General features: G+C 35.3%; 1 protein-coding gene across 1 annotated transcript; it reads right to left on the bottom strand.

Annotated features, from left to right (window-relative positions):
* LOC107640429 lies at positions 547 to 1,648 on the bottom strand. Its single transcript, XM_016343952.1, has 2 exons — positions 1,512 to 1,648; positions 547 to 847 (listed from the first exon to the last, which is right to left on the bottom strand). The coding sequence occupies exons 1-2, from the start codon at positions 1,646 to 1,648 to the stop codon at positions 547 to 549; spliced, it is 438 nt and encodes a 145-aa protein (XP_016199438.1).

Here is a 13,756-nt window from a genome sequence, read left to right as displayed (position 1 = left end):
GTCTTCCCTTCTCCATCACCGCCTCAACCTTCTAAGGATCTACTGTCATTCCTCCTTTACCCACAACATATCCTAAGAACTTTATCTCCTCCTTCCAAAATGCACACTTTGATAACTTCGCATAAAGTTTCCTCTCCTTTAGGATTTGCAACACTATCCTCAGATGCTCCTCATACTCTTTTATTGTTTTTGAATAAATCAAGATGTCATCTATGAACACCACCACAAACTCATCCAAAAAGGGATGAAATACTCTGTTCATATAATCCATGAACACAGAGGGTGCATTCTCAACCCAAAGGACATCACTGCATATTCATAGTGACCATAATGTGTTCTGAAAGCAATCTTCAGAATATCCTCCTCTTTCACCTTTATTTGGTGAAAACCTAACCTCAAATTGACCTTCGAGAACACTCCAGCTCCTTGCAACTGATCCATTAAGTCATTGATCCTCGGCAATGGGTACTTGTTCTTCACCGTCACCTTGTTCAACTGTCGATAGTCCACACAAAGTCGCATTCCTCCATCTTTCTTTTTCACCAATCAAACTAGCGCTCCCCACGGAGACACACTCGGTCGAATGAACCTCTTATTCAGAAGTTCTTCCAACTGAGTTTTTAGTTTAGCCAGCTCTATCGAAGCCATCCTGTACGGTGCAATCGAGACTGGACCTGCTCCCGACATCAATTCTATCATAAATTCAATCTCTCTTTGAGGTGGGAATTCAAGAATATCTTCAGGAAATACTTTAGAAAACTCATTAACTACAGGAATTCGGTCTAACTTTTGCTCATCACCCGACGCATTCGTAGCTAAAAGTATATAACCTTGACATTTTTCCCCACTACAATTCACCACTACAGAGTTCAAGTAGTAACCCTCAGCTACAATTGCTCATTCTTCTCCTTCCAACATAAATCGAATTGATCGCTTGAAGCAATCTAACAACACTCGGTTCTTTGATAACCAATCAAATCACAAAATCATCTCCAACCAAACAAAAGACAAACAGATTAAGTCATGAACGAAGGGTCTATCCTCTATTTGGAAAGGTATTTGTCTATAATCTAACCTAGTTATAATTGTTTAAAGTGGGGTATGCACATGCACATTAAAGTTTAAGTCTGAAATTTTGAATCCCAGTTTAACAGCTTTATCAAACGCAATAAATGAATGTAAAGCGCCCGAGTCATACAATGTAATTAATGTCTTCTCACCAATTTTACACTGACCTCTCGTCAAAAGATCCGACCTAGTCGCATCATTAGCATTCACACCAAATACACCAAATACACGGCCTTGTTGCTGATTCCAACCCGCATTTTGATTCCTCTCACGAGTGCATTCCTTAGCAATGTGTCCAGGTAGTCCGCAATTAAAACATAAACCTCTTCCTCTCGCCTAGTGAAATTTGTCATAGGTAGCATTTTTGAAGTTTCCTTGACTATGAGGACGCTAAAGGGGCACGTCCACCCTTCTTGAAGTTCTGGCCTCTTGGTGGAAGATACCTCCCACGACCTCTGTTATTGGTACCACCACGAGTATCTCTCGCTAAAGCTGTCTTCTTGGCACATTCCTCTACAACTCTCGTCTTGTTCACCAATTCCGAAAATTGCCTAATCTCCAATGGAGCCACAGCACTCATGATGTTCTCCCTTAGGCCTCCCTGATACTTGATACATTTTCAACCTTCGTAGGACTCAGGAGCATCCTGACAAATCCTAGAGAACCTACAAAACTCCTCGAACTTGCTAGTGTACTTAGCTATGGTCATGAACCCCTACTTCAACTGCATGAGCTCCAACTCCCTTACCTCCCTCATCGACTCTGGAAAATACTTCTTGTAGAAGGCAGCCTGAACTAACTCCCACAGAATGTCCACATTCTGTAGTTGTAGTAATTGGCACTCTTCTTGCCACTAGTAAGCATCACCCAATAACTGATATGCCGCAAACTCCACGAATTGGGTATCCGGAACATGCTGAGCTTGCAATGAATGTTCCATAGCTTGGAACCAGTTGTCTGCTTCAGTGGGATTTGTTGTTCCGTTGAAAGTCAAAGGCTTAACTTTCAAGAAAGCAGCTAGTGTCATCGGGATACCACCTAAGTTGTTCCCAACCCCTTCTCCACTTTCATTTCCATTTCTAGCTGGTTGTCCTATCCTCTCCATAGCCTGAGTCATCGTAGCAGCACTCGCTTGCATAGTGTTAGCCAAATTGGTCATCACCGCCATAAACTCGGCATGGTTATTAGCTGGTGGATTATCCTCACTCTCTCTTTGAGCACGTGATCGACCTCATCCACGAGTCACCATTTAGGGTCCTATCTACACCAAATAATCGATATCAACGTGATCAGTCTCAATACCTCAAGCTTAGTGCTTCAATTATCCCAAAAAGGAACTCACAAAACAAGCATGCTATGTATATCAAGCAGATATCCTAAATAGCACGAAATTAAAACAACCCAGAGTATGAAATGAAGCACAATCAGTCCATCACTCAGGCTCACAAGAACGAACAGCTCTGATACCACTAAATGTAACACCCTGTCACCCTAAGTCATACCTCTAGCCGTAAAGTAAATGACGACAAAATTTCACGACAGTTCTAAATCTCAAACTATACATATATGAATGTATATATGCAAGGTAATATTATAACTAAAACCCCGATAAAAGGAATATAAGATCAAAGACGGATAAAAGCGTGAAGCAGTCACATGGTAACCAAAAGCCCGAAAAGCATGAGATGTAAACAAAATACATAACACCGTGCAAAGCTCCAAGATACAAGCTAATAAATAAACAATAAGCAAGTTATACACACACACACACACACACACACACACAATAACCAAAAGATAAATAGTCACGGCCTGCAGAGTTTAGGTCGGCTAGTTAAAGAAAATATACATTGGAGTTTTAATTTAAAAACAGCCATGTCCTATCTCTTAAAGGTTCTGAAATACAAGCTTCTAAGGCAACAAAACATACAAAAGTGAGAGACTACAAAAGTAAATCAAAACAAAAGCTGTACCATCCTCCGCTCACTCTGTCACCACGTTCGCAATATGGTATGAGAATCGGGGGTTCTCAATATGGTAGCAGTACCCAGTAGATTTAAGATACAAGGTTTTGGAAAGCCAAAGGCAATCCTAGTACTTCTCATGAGCATAAAGGTTCAAAACTGATAAGTATACTTTAAAGCCAAAAGGGTTATCCAAACTTAAGGATTTTCTAACTAATAAACACCACGTTGTTCCACAACCTTCACCAACCTACACTCCACGCGATCCCATTGCCACCGCCTATCGAACCTCCTTAACCCCAGCAAAATACAAGTAATGCAGACAAGTAAAACACAAGAAGGATTCATATACAACAAGTAATTCATTTAGCAATTAGGCATGTTAATCATTTAGGCATAATGCAATTAATCAAAGCAAGCAAACACATAGAGAATGTATATCATGATGTCTATCCTATTGGCTGTGATATCACTTGTCAGTTCAACTGCCAACTTGACATATCCTTTTGGATGTCGCCTTTCTGCCATGCCCCTGGGATATAGTGCCCGGCTCACTTTGTGCACCCCTCGGATATAGTACCCAGATCACTTTGTGCGCTCCTTGGGATATAGTGCCCGGCTCACTTTCAACCCTAGGATATAGTGCCCCGCTCACTCTGTCGGGTTATAGTGCCTGAGTTCACTCTTATGGCAGGAAAGGTTATGTGAGCGGGAGACTATCTCAGTTCTCACATCTCAACATAGGTGGGAGACTGCCACAGCCCCTATGTCGGCGCCGCAACCTCGACAAGCGGGATCCAACCTCCATCCTTGCTAGGCGCATAGCGACTTACCAATCATAGTATATCAATAATGTGTTGCTCAAATCTCAGTGATCACTGTTTATCTTTATCATATTCACCAATCTCAATCTTTCATAGTTCATCATTCATATCTATTTCTCAATTACCATCAATATAACACTCTGCCAATCCGCTCTAGTTAATCCATCCACAAAACTTCCCAAACCTAAGTCACCGTCTCTAGATTCAGACCGAAAATAACCTTTTTAATTCACCCAATACTCTCTCTATTGTCCCAAAGCCTAAACACTAGCTAGGGAACCTTAAACTGGGGTTGCAAAGGTTTACAAGCTTGCTGGGAATGCCAAACAGTTAAAAACAGGATTTTAGTGCAAAAACAGGACATCGTGCGTACGAATCATACTATGCTACGCACGCACCGGACGACTTTCCCAGTGTGTGCATACGCTTCATAGTGTGCATATGCACAACTTGTAAACTTTCTAGGGTGTGCGTGCGTGTACCCCTCGTGCGTACGCACGAGTCTCCAGACACGTTCTAGTCTGTGCGTTTGCACAATAATGTGTGTGGGCACACATACCAGAATTTCTGGTTTTTCAGCAACTTCTGTGAAATTCTATTTTTAAACCTAAACTTCAAACGCGCATAACTTTTTCGTTAAACATCATTTTTTTCTGTTCTTCAAACTTCATAAACTACGTGGACCCAATTTTTTATTCAAAACAAGTTTCACAAGATTTAGGGGTCCGAGGGCCAAGTTACAGTGCATCAAAGTTGGTTAAAAATTTAGTTTTACCAAAGACTTAAAACCTTAAATTTTCTAAAATTCTCAATCCAAAAACTAACCAAACCATAACTAAATCAACAAAATTTATTTTCTACGCAATATCACATACTCATTTATGCACATGTTCATCATTCCAGCACCTGAATATATCAACTCATTCAAACAAACCAATTCATGCAATTCATCCTATCTTAAAGGCCACTAGCCTAAGTTTTACACAACATTATATATTATCTAGCGGTAACCGAAATCTTACCTTGGTCGATTTCTCCCAAGCTTGAAACACCAAAACTCAACCACCAAGCTTAATCCAAATACTCCAATTCACCAAATCAACTCCAATCAACAAGAATTCAAACTAGTTTCTAACATATTACCAAAAATTAACACTAAGGTTCACATATATGACAAATCACAAGGGTATAGAGTTTTCTTACCTTATCCACTGTGGATTGAGACAAAACCCAACAATTATCCAATGCAAAATTATCACCCAAATAACCAAAATCACAAAATCTACTCAATCACCATAGCCAAAAATGCAAAATTATATGGGAGAGAGAACTAGGCAAGAAATTATCACTTTGTTCAAATGAAATCGAAGAGCTTGTCGAGAGTTTCGCGTGGTCGCAAACGGCACACCAATTGGAGCTCGGGAACGCAAGTTATGATCGATTTAGTGTTGAAGTGAATAATAGAACAAGGGGTTTCTTCTTCCCTCTCTTCACTTGAGCGTGTATCCCTTCCCCAATAGTGAAAAATGAGGCTGAATACCTCCAATTAAGCTTATATATATGTTGATTTTAGGCCCAACTTAGGTCTGATCCAACCGGTTTGCGTTTTTGGTTCGTTTGCCTAACTTCGGGTTAAAAAGTTTAGACTAAGTGACCAGTTTTCAATTCTAGATACTTTCCTAAACATTTCTGCAGTTTTTATTTTCTCATAGTAGTACCAGACAAACTTAAGCCAGTATTACCGGCTAAATTACTGGTACGCATTTTTACGTATTTTTTCGCGGAAAATTATATTTTTTCACTCGAAAAAATCTGCTGATTCCAATTCTCACCATCAAATTTTCAAATTAATATTTTTAGAATTTTCAACCTATTCCACACAATTAAATTATCATTTTATTCTAATTAAACGGCTAAAATTTTCTGGTTCTTACATCACTTGACTCATGTGTCGTTATTTCAATTAATGGTTTAAGAAATACATTTATCATAATACACCTTTCTAAGCAATTACATACATAGTTTAATTTATCATGATAAAAATAGAACTAACAAGAGTCATAGCGGTTGTACGTTATGTAATTGACATAGTCCCTTCTATGTACTACAAAGTTAGCCACATTTTTAACATGAGTCATAATCAGAAAGTATATAACATAATTAGTCCAACAATAATGTCTTCATTGTAAGACAATACCTAATTATTCTAATTCTATTATGTATACAACAAATTGAAAAATCAGGTAATACAGAAACATTAATTCATTTGAGCTCAAAATGTCAATATTCATACAACACAAACTTTATTAAATATACATTGATCCTATAAACTCATAACAAAAATAAAAACCAAGTCTTTTGAGTAACCAAGTTTAACCAAGTTGTTTAAAAATAAAAACCTATTCGCGCGCCACTTCTCTCTCCTTTAATGATCATCACTGCTTCTTCTTCTTCTTACGTTCCTTCTTCCTTCTTCACATCGTTGTCACTACCACTCTTCTTCTTCTTCTTCTTGATGTTGTTGTTGTTGTTGTTTAATTTTTTCTCTTTTTTTTTTCCTCATCCTCTTTTATTATCATTATCATCGTCCTCATCGTCTTCATTTTCTTCTTCTCTTATAAATGTTCAGAAAATTAGAGTACAAAAATTTTGATGCACAACACATAAATTTTGGTGCACAACACACAAATTTTATTATACAACACAAAAGCTTTCTGAACATTAACACTTAACTAATGAAATACGCACGGCACATGAAGACAAAAATCTTGTAGCATAGCATGAAATTTTTTATGTGCAACATAGAAATTTTTAGAGGACTACATATCCAGAACATTGACTCACCCAACTAACAGAATACATCCACAGCAAAAATTTGTGTTATGTGCAAAGATATGTGTACTATATGCAAAAATATGTGTGCTATGCGTAAAAATTTGTATGCTATATTGATAAATGTGTGTTATGTGCAAAATTTTGTGTGTTATGCTTCGAAAATTTGTGTGCTATATCAATAAATTTTTGTGCTCTCCAACAAAAATTTGTGTGCTGCAAAAAGTGCGAAAAAGAAGTAGTAACGTATGTACGCTTTTTTTTCCACTAGGCTTTGCACCAACAAAGTTGGACTTGGTTACAAAAAGACTTGTACACGTAGTATCACTCAATAATAATAATAATAATAATCCTTTCAACATGATTCATAAATGTTTAATTCCATATGCTTAGCACGCACCTTTGGAATACTTGTCGTTTTTAGAAAAGAAGACTGCTCAGAGTTTTCACAATAAATTTTTAATGGCCAAGCAATACTGTCAATAATTCCAAGCACTGGAAAGAAGTTCCACAACTACTTAGCTTGAACCATGGCCTCAAAACATGCCATAAATTCAGCTTCTATTGTAGAAGTAGCAATTACTGACCGATTCTCACTCTTCCATGATATTGCTCCTCTAGCTAATAGATACAAAAAACCAACCGTAGATTTTCTTGTATCTATGCAATCGACAAAATTTAAATCTGAATATCCAATCACTTCAAAGTTATCAGATCTCCTATAAGTAAGTATGTGTTCTTCTGTCCCTTGCAAATACCTTAAAACTTTTTTTACAGCTTTCCAATGATCCAATCCTGAGTTACTTTGGTATCTACCAAGCATACCAGCTGCAAAACTAATGTCTGGCCTTGTGCAAGTCTGAGCATACATCATACTCTCAACAACAGATGCATATGGAGTTCCTTCCATCTATTTTCATTCCAAATCATTATTTGGACGTTGCATGAGACTAAGCTTGTCCCCCGTTTTGAGTTGGAACGAGTGATGTCGAGCGTTGTGCCATTCTAAATCTCTCTAATCCTTTATTAATATATGATTTCTGAGATAATCCTTATAGTCCTTGTGATTTATCTCAAAATATTTCTATTCCAATCACATAACTTGCCTCACCCATATCTTTCATTTCAAAGCTATTAGAGAGAGATATTTCTTAGTCTTGCTTAATAGACCAAGATCATTAGATGCAAGCAAAATATCATCAATATATAGAACTAAAACAATGAATTACTCTCACTAACCTTCAAGTATATACACAGATCAACGGTATTTTTTTTAAATCAAAGGGACAAAATAGTATTATTAAATTTGATAAACTATTGGCGAGATGCTTATTTAAGTTCATATGGTGATTTCTTAAGTTTACACACCATGTGTTCTTTTCCTTTAACCAAAAATCCCGTTGGTTGATCCATGTAAATATCTTCCTCTAAATCCCCATCAAGAAAGATGGGTTTTACATTCATTTAGTATAACTCTAAATTATAATGAGCCACTAAAGGCAAGACAATTCTTAAAGAGTCTTTTTTAAAAACTAGTGAAAAAGTCTCTTTGTAATCAATGCCATCATTTTGAGTAAAATCTCTGCCAAGAAGACGAGCCTTGTAGCATTTAAGGTTGCCATGAGAGTCACACTTAGTCTTAAAGACCTATTTACACCCAACTCTCTTGAATCCTTTAGGTAATTTCACAAGGTCCCATACTTTATTTTGTTCCATTGATTTAAGCTTATCTTTCATGGCGTCTAACCATTTATCAACATTATCACCATTAATGGCTTGTGAGAAAGAAACTGAATCATTAGCAACACTCAAGCCATTTTCTGACTCTTGTAAATACACCACATAATCATCAGAAATAACAGATCTTCTTTCTCTTTGAGACCTTCTTAATGCCATTTCTTGTGGTTGTTCTATTATCGACTCCTCATTAACCATGAGATTAATAAGTTCTTATTTCTCTTTATTGTTATTTAGCCCAAAAACAACAGGATCAATAATGTGTTGTTCCTGTTGATTGTTATTGGGCTCAATAACATATGGAATAATAACTCTAGAAGTATAAATGCAAGTTGAAGGAACTTGTATTCTTACTTCCTTAATCTCTACATTTTGTGAAGTTGTACTCCCACTAATCTCACTATTCTCAATGAATCGTGCATTCTTAGTTTCAACTATTCTTATACTATGAGTAGGACAATACAATATATACCATTTTGATTTTTTTGGATAACCAATGAAATACCCACTGAATGTTCTTGTATCCAATTTCTTTTCTTGTGGATTATAAACTCTTATTTCTGCTTGACATTCCCAAACATGTAGATTTCTTAAACTAGGTTTCTTTCTGGTCCATAACCCAAGGAGCTTTAGGAACTGCCTTACTAGGAACCCTATTCAATAAATACATAGCAGCTTTTAAAGCATACATCTACAATGTTATAGGAAAAGATGTATTACTCATTCACTACACCACACACGGAGGATTGCGGCAATAATTTGGTGGCGGTTCACCAAATCACTGTGAAATAGAAGAATTGGGGCGATTCAGCCTGATATTTTTAAGTGCGCAACAAAATCTGATAAATTGACACGGCAAGTTAACCCCAACCATTCTCTCCCTCCTTGATTGAAACATGGATAACCTACAAGGATTCTCTGCCTTTGCCTTGCGTATAAAATTGCACCTTTCTCATCATATCAAGTTTTGCCAATGTTCCATCTCCTTGCTTCGCCACGTATGTATATTATCGAAGTTGTGACAATTATGAATTAAGATCAGAGCACCAAGCTCTGGAGCCATTACCAGGATTTGTTCGAGCCTGGAGATCACAATTTCGTGCACCACCCTTTCTTACTACCAGTTCAGTCCACCTCTACCTGCGAATCCCGCAAACGAATCTCCATTCAATCCTCCACCCACACACTACCCTTTGATCGTTCTGGGCGCGACCTAAGCTTCTAAGATCAAGAGAGAAAGGGTGTCTTCCGTCAACACATCTCCTCTGCCAACGATGTCGTTTCTCTCTCCGTCAACATTCTATCAATTTTCGCAATCTCTTCTCCTTTCCACTCATTTTCTTTTTCTGGTTCTCTTTCTTCTTCCCTTTTTATTCATTTATTTATTTTTTATTCTCATATTCGGAATGCTTTGCTATTTGCTGTAAGAACATTCAATGAGTTGTAGTTTCTCTTAATTGAATTATTTCAATTTCTCAAGCACTCCAGGTGTTTGATGAAATACTTATTTATTTTTCTTCTCATTAAATGCAATCATTGATGTTTATTTAAGAATTATTAATTTGTGAGGGAGGACAAAAATACGAGTGAGGATGATGATAATGACTCCTCAAACATGGTGGTTCTACTTTTTTAGATTTTAGAATTAGCTTACTTTTATGAATTTGTCAACAAGTGACTTTTGTTGCATTTGAAAGGATCATAAGTATAAGTGTAGTAGTAGTCATGGGAGAATTTTTGCCGGTGCGGTGGAGATTTGGTCCTATAAAGAAGTTGTAGAAGTTGCTGGTGTAAGCATCCCACTTTTCTTATCATGCTTAAGTATTCTTTTTAAGTTGTCTCTTTTTTAGAATACTTTTTCTTTTTTTATGATTTTGTGAAAGCAATGCTATTTGAAGCAAACTTGAATATGAAGAACTTCATTTCTAACGTAGACTTTGATCTTTAATCCAAAAATGTGATTGTTTGTATTGTTGTGTGTACAAGGTTATTCACTAGTGCATTTAATTTGAAGTGGTTTGAAGCTAACAAAATAGAGTCTATTAGTGTTTATGTTGTTGGTGTGCTAACATTGGCAAATGCTTGCAAAAACCATAGTCTCCCCATGATGAATTATGCCTTTAGTGGCAATTTCAAACATAACCAAATTCTAATGTTTCTTTCTACTATAAAACCCAAGCCAAGGTGAATTCCAAAAATTATACAATCTTGGTTAGATGATTAGATGTCCGATGTTTTTGGTGCATCAGGACTTGATTAATTTTTATACGCAGTATATATTGCAAGTGAATTTGTCTTTTACCCTTTTAAAAATTTGGTGTTAGGTTGAAGAGATTATAAAGGATTATGATTTATGAAAATGTATGCACCATCAAAATTCAATTCCAATATCCTCTGAACTTAGCAATTCACACAACTTCATCACTAAGATGACAAGATCAGATAAAGTGGCTAAAGTATCATTATATCTTGTAAGTTATTTTATGATCATTGTATTTCTTTTTATTTATTATTATTTTCTATGTTGACTCATATTATGCTTGTAATTGTAAATAGGTTCCATATATCCCAACTAAAAATCTGATATATTTGTATTGCTTGGATATTCATCGAAAACCGTCGCAATTTTTTATAAGTTAGAAAAGAAAATATCAGCGGTTTTGCAACCGCCGCAAAATCAATTATCTTATTAACGGTGGTTATTCCAGTGGTTGCTAAAAACCGCCGCAAAATCTAATCTCCGTGCCACAAACCACGTCGCTTGCTATAACCGCTAGTATCCGATTTTGCAGCGATTTAAAACCGCCTCTATTACCAAAATTAACTGTCGCAATTTACCATATGTCTTGTAGTTATTGTTGTCCTAATCATTTCTATCACAGTACGGTTTTGCCTTTCTGATACACTATTTTGTTGAGGTGTACTTGATATTGTGTATTGAGCATATATATCACATTTTCCAATAAAGGTGATAAAATATTTTTCTTTATTGAAAGAGTTTATATCAAAAGGTCCACATATATTAATGCGTATACTTTCAAAAAGTTGGATATTTTTTGTGGCTCATTTCTTTGTATGTTTTGTTTGCTTTCCTTTAATGCAATCCACACATATATTAAGATCAATGAAATTCAAATTTGGAAGGATGTCATTCTTTGTCAACCTGTCCATTCTTTCTTTAAAAATATGACTTAAATGTTTATGCCACAAGTAAGCAGAACGTTCATTCACTAAACCATGTTTAGTGCCAACTTTATGATGCAAAATCATAAGTGATTCAACATATAAATCATCAAGATTAAATTTATACAAATCATTTGAAAGTATGTCAGATCCAATTATATAGCTGTGTTTAAACAAACTAAAACAACTATTATCGAAATTAAAAGAGTATCTAGCAACATCAGAAATGCTTAGTACATAAAAAGTATCTAGCAAATATAAATGATGTCCGGTGTCAAGAATCAAACGATAAGTCCTAACAGCTTCTACTGGAGCTTTATATTTATTTTCCATGTAGACAAACTTTTCATTTGGCCTTATGGTTCGGGTTGTAAAGAATCCTTGTTCGATTTAGAAACATGAGTTGTACCTCCATAGTCAATCCACCATGTATTAGGAGGAACTTCAATTAAGTTTGATTCAATACATACAGAAGCACAATTAAACTTGTTATCTTTCTTTTCAAACCAAACCTTCCTCTTTGGACAATTATTTTAGAAGTATTTAAGTTTCTTGCAGAAATGACACTTGACTATCTTCTAGATTTTGGAAGAGGAATAAGTAGTCTTTAATGTTCCTTTTCCCTTTCCCTTTCCATGCTTCATTTCAACTTTTTTCCCAACTCCTTAATGGTTCAGGTAATAGATGGAATGATTTCCTTAATTCTTACGTCTGGTTTCCTCTTGAAATAACATTTATGCAACTCATGCACATTCCATTTATCCTTCATGGTATTATAGTTCATTTGGAAAGGACAATACTCAGACGGTAATAAGTTCAAAATGAATTGCACAAGAAAATTTTCATCCACCTCCATTCCCAAGGACTTAAGTCTTGCTTCAATATTTGTCATTTCAATGACATGCTCATGCATAATATGAGAACAATCAAATTTCATAGTGGTCAAAGTACTCATTAATGTCCCAACCAGAGACTTATCAGTAATTTGGGAGTGCTCTTCCACAAGCTTCATAAATTCTTTAGCATTATCAGTCTTGGGAAGAGCTGACTTGATACTATTTGCTATGTTCATCTGCATGAAGACAAGACTAATCTTGTTTAATTTTTTTCAAGCTTTATAATGAACTTTTTCTTCGTTGGTACTAAGAACAGTTATAGCAGTAAGTTTCTGAACTTGAAGTGCCAAAAAAAGATCGAATACACCAAGGTGAAATTGGACTTGTTAAGACCAATCAGAAAAATTCAGCCCATTGAACATTGGAACAGATGTAGCATGCAAATGCAATGTGATAGGAAGAATTATTGCTGCAATTAATACATACTTAATATTAACACTGAGTCATAAGATAACACATTAATCAGATTCAAAGAGCATTCATAGAAACATTCAAAGTATATTAATATTCTTCTTTAGGTGATATATCAATATATAATAACACTGATGCTAATAAACGTAACTTTGTTTAGCAAAGATACATACACCAACTAAAAATATTTAATATCTTTCGATATTTAAATACTAGTACTAGTACACATATATGCTTAGAATCATGTTCATTAATTATAAGATCAACTAATCAATCTTTGGATGATCTTTAAATGTCTCGTAACAATGAACTTCAATGAACATATAAATAATTATTATTTAACATCTATTTTATATATAATTGACATAAAATCATAAATATGAAATTAGCTAAAACTTTTAGATTTAATCACTTTAGTGATTAATAAATCTCAAAATTTCAGTAAAAAACTTTCTTTTATTGTTAGGAAAATAAAAAAACAAAAATCATACTGAATATACGTTCATTTACTAAATATATAATTAATAAAGAAATCAAAATCTACGCTTCATAATGGCCGGTTATGTATGCAAACAGGATATGCAAGCATAATAACATTCATCAACTAATATGCCATGCCTTGACCATTTAATTCATATAAAATTCATCATATATATGTGTTTTAGAATATATGATAAATATATTCTGACAGATTTTGTATATCATCTTTGTTAAGTGTATATTTAATTTCCTTATTTATAGCCTGATTAGGTTCCCTATTATACTCTTCTATATGGTGTATATAAACAGATTATTCTAATGAAATAGGCAAGGGATTAATCTCTTTCATGGTATCAAAAGC

This window comes from Arachis ipaensis, chromosome B05, assembly GCF_000816755.2.
Source record: "Arachis ipaensis cultivar K30076 chromosome B05, Araip1.1, whole genome shotgun sequence".
In the NCBI taxonomy this organism is placed as follows: Eukaryota; Viridiplantae; Streptophyta; class Magnoliopsida; order Fabales; family Fabaceae; genus Arachis; species Arachis ipaensis.
This window is presented reverse-complemented; position numbering and strand designations above follow the sequence as displayed.